The following is a 9,747-nucleotide window of genomic DNA, read 5'->3' on the forward strand; positions in this document are numbered from 1 at the left end:
CTGACATGATGTACGCTCAGAAATGCAAGTCCTACAGTAACAGCACAGCAAAAAGAAGACTTTCTGCAGGATAGCAACGTACTTTTTACTGTGTTCCTTTAAAAATAAAGTGAACCTGGCTGCTCTATTTGTAAACTATTCTACATTATACCAAGAGTCCCAATGTGCATGTGTCAAAAAAAAAAAAAGACCAAAAACACTGGAAAATAATCCCCGCACTTTGGGATGTTGAGGCAGGAGGGCTGCTTAAGGCCAGGAGTTCAAGACCAGCCTGGACAACATAAGACCCGTCTCTTTACAAAACGAAATAAATTAGCCAGGTGTGGGTGGCGTAGACCTGTAGTCCCAGCTATTCCGAAGCTGAGGTGGGAGGATCACTTGACACCAGGAGTCTGAGGTTACAATGAACTAACATCACCACTGCACTCCAGCTCGGGCCACAGGGCAAGACCTAGTCTCTTAAAAAAAAAAAAAAAAAAAAAAAAAAAAAAGAGCTAGGCACGGTGGCTCACACCTGTTATCCCAGCACTTTGGGAAGCCAAGGTGGGCGAATTACTTGAGCCCAGGAGTTCAAGACCAGCCTGGCCAGCATAGTGAGACCTCGTCTCTTTAAAAAACAAACAAAAAGTGCAGCCTGGGCACCATAGGGAGGTCCAGTCTCCACAAAAATTAAAAAAAAAAAAAAATTAGCCGGGCATGATGGTGCATGCCTGTGGTCCCAGCTACTTGGGAGGCTGGGGTGGGAGGATCATTTTTGCCCCAGAAGTCCAGGCTGCAGTGAGCTATGAACGCACCATTGTGCTCCAGTGTGGGTGACAGAGTGATACCCTGTTTCAAAAAAAAAAAAAAATAGGCCAGGTGTGGTGGCTCACACCTGTAATCCCAGCACTTTGGGAGGCCGAGGTGGGCAGATCACCTGAGGTCAGAAGTTCGAGACCAGTTTGGCCAATACGGTTAGACCCATCACTATAAAAAATACTAAAATTAGCCAGGTGTGATGGTGCACACCTGTAATCACAGCTGCTCGGGAGGCTGAGACAGAAGAATTGCTTGAACCCAGGAGACGGAGGTTACAGTGAGCCGAGATCTTGCTACTGCACTCCAGCCTGGGCAACAGAGACAGACTCCGTCTCAATCAATCAATCAATCAATCAATCAATAGAATGTCCAAAGAACTCTCAACCTTTTAAAAAAATGCAACAGAGTACAAAATATTCTATGGCTGTTATGTAGCCCTTCCTTGCCCTCTTCCTAAAACTACTGTTTGACACACATTTATTTAAGGAAACCAATATTAATAGCAAGTATTATCTCTATCATAAAGGAACGTTTTCCTAGATTTACACATATAAACCACGGCGTAGATGAGAAACTCATTTAGCATGGGTGACTGAGAAACGGATTAACAGGCAGAGAAGGCACTGTGTGATAAGAGGCACAACTGATTTTCACATCTAGATTCTAATTTCATTTCATTGATTTGTGGTGATATCTTTATCTAGTAGGGTGTTTCTGACAATGTTGAGAAAGTTAATAGGACGTTATATTTTACGGAAATATTTTTCCTAAGTTACTTTTCTCTCTCTTTTTTTTTTTTGAGACGGAGTCTCGCTCTGTCACCCAGGTTGGAGTGCAGTGGCCAGATCTCAGCTCACTGCAAGCTCCGCCTCTCGGGTTCACGCCATTCTCCTGCCTCAGCCTCCTGAGCAGCTGGGACTATAGGCGCCCACCACCTCGTCTGGCTAATTTTTTGTATTTTTTAGTAGAGACGGGGTTTCACCGTGTTAGCCAGGATGGTCTCCATCTCCTGACCTCATGATCCGCCCGTCTCGGCCTCCCAAAGTGCTGGGATTACAGGCTTGAGCCACCGCGCCCGGCCCCAAGTTACTTTTCTATAAACATCTGTTCCATCCATAGAGGACGCAAGTAGAATTCCAAAACATACACACTGCTCCCTGAAGATACCTGCAGGCAACCTAGGATGTTGCAATACCACAACTGCACAGCACTAGCCTAATTAGGAGGTAGAGAAACATTGTCTATATGCTATTAAAAGATATTTTATCTACTGCTATACTGAGAAATAAGGCCAGTACTAACTCCTAAGTTAATGTCGTATAAAAATCTAGAAGTTATTTGACTCTTGTCACTAATACTAAACAACTCACAATGAACACCTAATGTAACAATGAACTGTACACCTTAAACTGATTAAAATGTGGGCGTGGTGGCTCACGCTTGTAATCCCAGCACTTTGGCAGGCCGAGGCAGGTGGATCACCCGAGGTCAGGAGTTTGAGACCAGCCTGGCCAACACGGTAAAACCTCATCTCTACTACTAATAAAAAATTAGCCAGAGGTGGTGGCCCATACCTGTAATCCCAGCTACTTGGGAGGCTGACACACAAGAATTGCTTGAACCTGGGAGGCAGAGGTTGCAGTGAGCCGAGAATGCGCCACTGCACTCCAGCCTGGGGGACAGAGTGAAACTGTGTCTCAAATAAATAAATAAATAATAAATAAATAAATTGATTAAAAGGATAAATTTTGTTATATATATTTTACCACAAATTCTTAAAAAGTGAGGTAAGCGGCCAGGCGCGGTGGCTCAAGCCTGTAATCCCAGCACTTTGGGAGGCCGAGACGGGTGGATCACGAGGTCAGGAGATCGAGACCATCCTGGCTAACATGGTGAAACCCCGTCTCTACTAAAAAGAAATACAAAAAACTAGCCGGGCGAGGTAGCGGGCGCCTGTAGTCCCAGCTGCTCGGGAGGCTGAAGCAGGAGAATGACGTGAACCCGGGAGGCGGAGCTTGCAGTGAGCTGAGATCCGGCCACTGCACTCCAGCCTGGGTGACAGAGCCAGACTCCGTCTCAAAAAAAAAAAAAAAAAAAAAACAGTGAGGTAAGCTCTCCTCTGAATCTTGCTGGTTTCCCATTAAAAAAAAAAAAAAGGCCAATTAGACTACATTAAAAAACATGAACCCATTAAATTGAACATGTTTAAATTTTACATAGTTAAAAACTTTTAGTAATTTCAATTAATAGAAGCTTTCTGACCTCTTAACAGAGTGTTTATTAGATATCCTCCCTCCATCTCCAAGGAGGACATACACAAATGAAAAAGGCTTAAATCGAAGCAAGGAAGGTTTAGTTTTAACATAATTCTAACTGGAAAGTAATTAAACATTATAATAAGGTATCATGAAAATCTCTGCACGTAGGGATACAAGAATAAGACAGATGACTATCTTAGAAGGGCTGGATGCAAATCTGCAGGAAAAGTTGGAATAAACTAGAGAATCTCTCTTTTTTTTTGAGACGGAGTCTTGCTCTGTGGCCCAGGCTGGAGTGCAGAGGCGCAATCTCAGCTCACTGCAAGCTCCGCCTCCTGGGTTCACACCATTCTCCTGCCTCAGCCTTCCGAGTAGCTGGGACTACAGGCACCCACCACCACACTCGGCTAATTTTTTTAAATGTATTTTTAGGGCCGGGCGCGGTGGCTCAAGCCTGTAATCCCAGCACTTTGGGAGGCCGAGACGGGCGGATCACGAGGTCAGGAGATCGAGACCATCCTGGCTAACACGGTGAAACCCCGTCTCTACTAAAAATACAAAAAACTAGCCGGGCGAGGTGGCGGGCGCCTGTAGTCCCAGCTACTCGGGAGGCTGAGGCAGGAGAATGGCGTAAACCCGGGAGGCGGAGCTTGCAGTGAGCTGAGATCCGGCCACTGCACTCCAGCCCGGGCGAAAGAGCAAGACTCTGTCTCAAAAAAAAAAAAAAAAAAAATGTATTTTTAGTAGAGACGGGGTGTCACCATGCTAGCCACGATGGTCTCAATCTCCTGACCTCATGATGCGACCGCCTCGGCCTCCCAAAGTGCTGGGATTACAGGCATGAGCCACAGAGCCTGGCCTAAACTAGAGAATCTCTTAAGTCAGTTTCCAGTTTTAGAATTCAAGTTCTGTATTCACAGCCCAATAGTATCTCTGAAAGACATTCCACCTATAGAACACTGCAGATATTAATCTACAAGTCATTTCAATTTGGTTTAGATATTGCGTTTACTTTCACCATACCATTTATTCACTTTACATACTCACTTAGGAACTGAAAATTGACTACTTTTGTTAACAGGCAATTCCATCAATCTCCAGCAGTATGGCTGCCAGCTCAGGTGTAAATGCCTCAAAACATGCTCAACTGAAAACAATATTTGGTTTTAAATTTAACAAACAGAGGCCAGGTGCAGTGGCCCACGCCTATAATCCCAGCCAAGGTGGGTGGATCATTTGAGGTCAGGAGTTCGAGACCAGCCTGGCCAAACATGGTGAAATCCCATCTCTACTAAAAATACAAAAATTAGCCAGGTGTGGTGGTGGGTGCCCATAGTCCCAGCTACTCGGGAGGCTGAAACAGGAGAATCGGTTGCATTGAGCCAAGATGGCGCCACTGCACTCCAGCCTGGGCGACAGAGCGAGACTCCGTCTCGAAAAGAAAAGAAAAGAGGCCGGGCGCGGTGGCTCAAGCCTGTAATCCCAGCACTTTGGGAGGCCGAGACGGGCGGATCATGAGGTCAGGAGATCGAGACCATCCTGGCTAACATGGCGAAACCCCGTCTCTACAAAAAACTAGCCGGGCGAGGTAGCAGTGCCTGTGGTCCCAGCTACCCGGGAGGCTGAGGCAGGAGAATGGCGTGAACCCGGGAGGCGGAGCTTGCAGTGAGCTGAGATCCGGCCACAGCACTCCAGCCCGGGTGACAGAGCGAGACTCCGTCTCAAAAAAAAAAAAAAAAAAGAAAAGAAAAGAAATATCTACACAATGTCGTCAACCTAAGACCAAAAAAATATGTGTTAACAGGGTAGAAGACCTACAAGGCCAAAACATTCCATTTAGTCAGTTTTTCAACAATGACAAAATTCTTACTTTTCATCACAAAAGCATAACCTTTCCAACTCAGGTTTTATTATTTTATTTTATTTTTGAGACAGGGTCTCTCTCTGTTACCCGGGCAGGAGTACAGCGGCACAATCACGGCTCACTGCACCCTTCACCTCCCAGGCTCAATTGATCCTCCCACCTCAGCCTCCCACTTATCTTGGACTACAGGTGAGCGCCACCCTGTCCAGCTAATTTTTTTATTTTTGTAGAGATTGAGGTCTCACTATCTTGCCCATGCTGGTCTCAAACTCCGGGGTTCAAGCAATCCTACTGCCTTGGTCTCCCAAAGTGGATTATAGGAGTGAGCTACTGCACTCAGGTTTAATTTTAGAAGACTGAGGGTCTTCGCTTTTCAACAATGATTTTTAATTTACCACATTATTTTTTAATAGACATCAGACAACTGAATGGTATTTATTACAACCCAAAGCAGGCACTTATGAAGTCACAGTAAGATTAATCATCTTCAATTCAACAGGTTAATCATCACAGCAAGCTGAGAATTTTTTTGTCAACTTGTATTAGGACTATGTCAACAGTTGCCCAGTTAGAAATTAAGTGATGCTTAAAACAACACATGTCTAGACTTTAGATTTTTACTTGGGCAACACACACAAATACTGTGATGTATGCATGCATGCACACTATGTGTATATATATTTACCTAGATTTTATTAATTATGATGGATGTTTGTTTGAAAAAAAAATCTTGGCTGGACACAGTGGCTCACGTCTATAATCCCAACACTTTGGGAGACTAAGGCAGGACTGAGCCCAAGAGTTCGAGACTAGGTCTGGCAACGTAGTGCAACCTATCTCTAAAAAAATTTTTAAATTGATCCTTTTGTAATTCATATGCGTGATGATTGGGTGTTTACATGCATGCGTGAGATGTGCCAACCTTGAATCTTGTTATACGACATGTGCACATTACCCATCTGACATGAGAAAAAGGAAAAAACTTAAATTAAATAAAAAGTAAAAAAATAAAAAAATCAGCCAGTCATGGTGGCACACATCTGTAGTCCCAGCTACTCAAGAGGCTGAGGTGGGAGGATTGCTCGAGTCTGGGAGGCTGTAGTGAGCCATGGTTGCGCCACTGCACTTCAGCCTGGGCGACAGAATAAGACCCTGTCTCAAAAAATAAAACACAAAACTGTCAAGATGAATTAGGTAAACACAGGAACCAAAAAATACAGTATTAGATTATGGCGCTATCTTTCATAAGAAAGAAAAAAATGAAAAGCCTTCCTGCTTTTAGTTCAGAAGTGATTTTTCATTTTATTTTCAAAGAAAATAAAGAACATGCCTTATATAGCCAAAAAATAAGGTAATGTGACTTAAAGTTGAATTATCACTTAACTGCATGGATTTCTAAGAAGCTACTGACTTCCAACTTCTCAATTTCTCTAAAGCCAAAACACTTTTTTTTTTCTTTCCCCCAGACAGTCTTATCCTGCCACCCAGGCTGGAGGGCAGTGGCATGATCACGGTCCACTGCAGCCTCGACCTCCTGGGCTCAGGTATCTTCCTACCTCAGGCTCCTAGGTAGCTGGGACTACAGGCATGCACCACGACACCTGGCCCAGAACACATTTTCTTAACAGCTCACTCCTTTGCTTATATATGTAACTTGTTTTTATACAGAAATAACATGTCATCAACATATATGCTACTCCATGGCTTTGAACTTAAGTTTTTCGTGTAAAAACTCAAATACAAGTTTTATAGTCCAACTATATATATATATGGTGCGATTTCAGCTCACTGCAGCCTCGACTTCCCAGGGTGATCCTCCCACCTCAGCCTCCCAAGTAGCTGGGACTACAGGCGCACACCATTATGTCCGGCTCATTTTGCTGTATTTTTTGTAGAGACAGGATCTCACTATGTCACCCAGGCTGGTCTCGAACTCCTGGACTCAAGTGATCCTCCTGCCTCAGCCGGCCTCCCAAAGTGCTGGGATTACAGATGTGCAGCCTTTTAAGTTTTTTTTTTTCTTATCCACACTGGGCCTCACCTATTCACTTTCCACAACACCTAAGAAAAATCTTAGATGTTAAATACATACCTCAAACATATAAAATTCATTACACTGCTTTTGTAGCCATAATAATTATACTAATAAAGACTGACTCTAAAGAACTTAAAACTTATTAGGGCAGTGTTTAAATGGTCCAATTCACAAAGGGTTGGGAGAAATAACGATCCTCTCCTACCAAACTAGCAGCAACAATATGCCAAGTTTCCTATGCTTAACTAGTGTAAACAAGGAAGAAAAAGAGCCGGAGGTGGGAAGCAGTCAGGCAAGAGAACAACTCTCTTCAAGATATAACTTTACTTCTAAATTTCACCAGAGTAATAGTTCTTCTCAGTGTGTTCAATAATCCATGTCTCTCTGACTAAACACCTCAGGTTAGCTGTCAGAAAACTACAGTAGGCTATATTCCCTGCCTGAGATCATCAGATGTAACAGATACAAACGGAGATTACAAATGATTAATTCTAAAGGCTATCTCCTGCATCCAAAGAGTTTTCTAAACATCTAGAAATTTAAACCTGCTCTTCCTGTAATAATCGACCTTAAAGATAAAATAGTAAGACCCATCAAAGATGATGCACAGGGAAAAAAAAAAAAAAATTGGCGGGGCATAGTGGCTCACACATGTTCCCAGCACTTTGGGAGGCAAAGACAGGTGGGTCACCTGAGGTCAGTTCAAGATCTGTCTGACCAATATGGTGAAACCCCATCTCTACTAAAAATACAAAAAAATTAGCTGGGCGAGGTGGTGTGCGCCTGTAGTCCCAGCTGCTGGGGAAGCTGAGACAGGAGAATTGCTTGAACCTGGGAAGCAGAGGTTGCAGTGAACCGATGTTGCGTCACTGCACTCCAGCCTGAGCGACAGAGAGAGACTCCGTCTAAAAAAAAAAAAAAAAAAAAAATTTACACATCACCTTTGGTGCAGCCATGGCTACAAGGCTCCTACTAACAGATGAGCATCATCCAGGGTAGGACTAGGTTAGGAGCGGGATAAAAAGTAGGTTTACAGCCTCTTTTCCAGCATTGCTTGAGGCATTCAGTGGACAAGGAATAAAAGAGAGGTTGGTTGTGCAAGTGATGCCAAAAGAAACAAGATTCCACATGTCAGGAGACTGAATGCCCAACAGAGCAAAGGGCACTGAACCTTTTGCCTTTTGCCCAAAGACATATTAGTTGTTTCACCTGAAATCCTTTCAAAGAAAGTCTAATCGTCTCCGCTCCAACTCTGTCTCCGAGTGAATCTAACAACCTCTATTCAGAGTACAAGGGGAAGCCTTGCTTATCAACAACAGCAAGTGCTACTTTCAAAGCCAAGAAACACTCCTTTACGTCGGATAGTCTTCTGCCCCAATTCAGTCTTCTACAAGGTGAAGACAAAAACACTTGGCTCCCAGCCTAAGTTCTCCATTTTCCCAAACATCTGTCAACTTAGTTTTCTTTCAGATAAGCCCCTCTCCATTCCCAGCATTCTGGTGGCCCCAGATGAACCCTCTGCCAGGAGTCCTGTCCCTTCAGAAAGTTCCTTCCCCCAAGACCATCTCATTTCCCCCACTTTTCCTAAGGTGGTTCCCAGGCCCTGTCCCAAGTCTAACACTCCCGGTCCTCCATGTGTCAATTTACTAGTAGATCCTACTCCTCCCTGGCATAACTCTTAAGAAAGTCATCTCCCTCACCATACACCCTTGTCTTCCCTTATAATATCACCCCCTTTTCCCTATCTATCCTCAGATGGAAAGAGACAGACACACAAATTAATCTGTTCTCAGCTCCTAACTCCCAAGCCTCTCCAGTGCTCAGGTTGCTCCACAGTACCTAATCCTTCCCTATAGTTTCCGCCCAATCCTGGCATCCTCAGCCCCTCACTCCAAACCCCAACCTTTTCCCCCACTCCCCAAATTCAGATCTCCTGTGCTTTTTACTCTCAGCCAATACCATAACCCTTTTCCTCCCAAGTCTACCCACTATGCCTGAATGCCTAAGTATTTTCCTCTCATCCCACGTCCCTTGGCCCTTGGCCCCTAATCCTCGAAAAACCTTAGGAGCTGCCTACACCATCTCCCTTCCGCCCCTTCTGCCTCCGTGGCCCCTAACTCTCCTCTAGCCCTGCTCAGCCCTCTTAATTCTTCCTATGCCCCCGGTGCTCCCCCACTTGTCCTACCCGTCCCGGGAAGGGGGTGGCCCTCAGTACCCGCCTGGCTCGCCCGGCCGCCGAGCTCGAGAGTCCCTTCCCTTCCCCTAGGGGCCCCGAGGCCGCTGCCAGCGCTGGCACGGCGGGGCCGGCTCACCAGTTGGTCATGTCCAGGAAGAAGGCGCAACCGGCAGGATTGAGCTGGAAGCCGAGCAGCCTCTGGAACTCGGAGATGAGCACGTCCTTGTCGGTGGTGCCCAGGCAGCTGAACTTCTGCATCAGCTCCGGGTCCAGGTCCACGTCCATGCCCTCCATGGCGGGGCCCGGACACCCGCTTCCCCGCCTCCTCACAACCGAGCCGCCGCCGCGCCGCCGGGCCCGGGGACCGGGAGGGGGCCCGCTGCTAGCTAGCGTCGTGACCCCGCTCCTTTGAGGTAGGCCCCGGGCCTCTCACAGTCTCATAGGGGTAAACTCACTCTGCCACTCACTCACTCTCCCCCCCCTCCCACCCCCCCCAGCTCCGCCGCCTCCGCCGCCTCTCGCCTCTCGCCACTCCGCCGCCTCCGCCTCCTCCCGCGCCGCGCCCACTGCGCAAGCGTCGCCCGCCTAGGCCCCGCCCCTTCCTCTCCCGGGGGCC

General features: G+C 46.1%; 1 protein-coding gene and 1 non-coding gene across 3 annotated transcripts in view; one reads left to right on the forward strand and one right to left on the reverse strand.

Annotated features, from left to right (window-relative positions):
* Positions 1 to 9,686, reverse strand: part of ILRUN (inflammation and lipid regulator with UBA-like and NBR1-like domains) — a 115,283-nt gene extending 105,597 nt beyond the window's left edge. The window contains exon 1 of one of the 2 annotated variants that reach the window (XM_033216855.1): positions 9,268 to 9,686. In XM_033216855.1, the coding sequence (XP_033072746.1) occupies positions 9,268 to 9,425 (158 nt within the window). In that variant the 5' untranslated portion in view covers positions 9,426 to 9,686. The remainder of the gene's footprint in view (positions 1 to 9,267) is intronic. The other variant, XM_033216854.1, reaches the window with a different exon arrangement.
* On the forward strand, positions 5,780 to 5,885 carry LOC117088914. The gene has a single exon (XR_004439424.1). It is a non-coding gene; the product is annotated as a small nucleolar RNA U13 (small nucleolar RNA).
* Positions 9,687 to 9,747: the final 61 nt, after the last annotated feature.

The sequence above is a fragment of the Trachypithecus francoisi genome, unplaced genomic scaffold (assembly GCF_009764315.1).
Source record: "Trachypithecus francoisi isolate TF-2019V2 unplaced genomic scaffold, Tfra_2.0 Lachesis_group10, whole genome shotgun sequence".
Lineage (NCBI taxonomy): Eukaryota > Metazoa > Chordata > Mammalia > Primates > Cercopithecidae > Trachypithecus > Trachypithecus francoisi.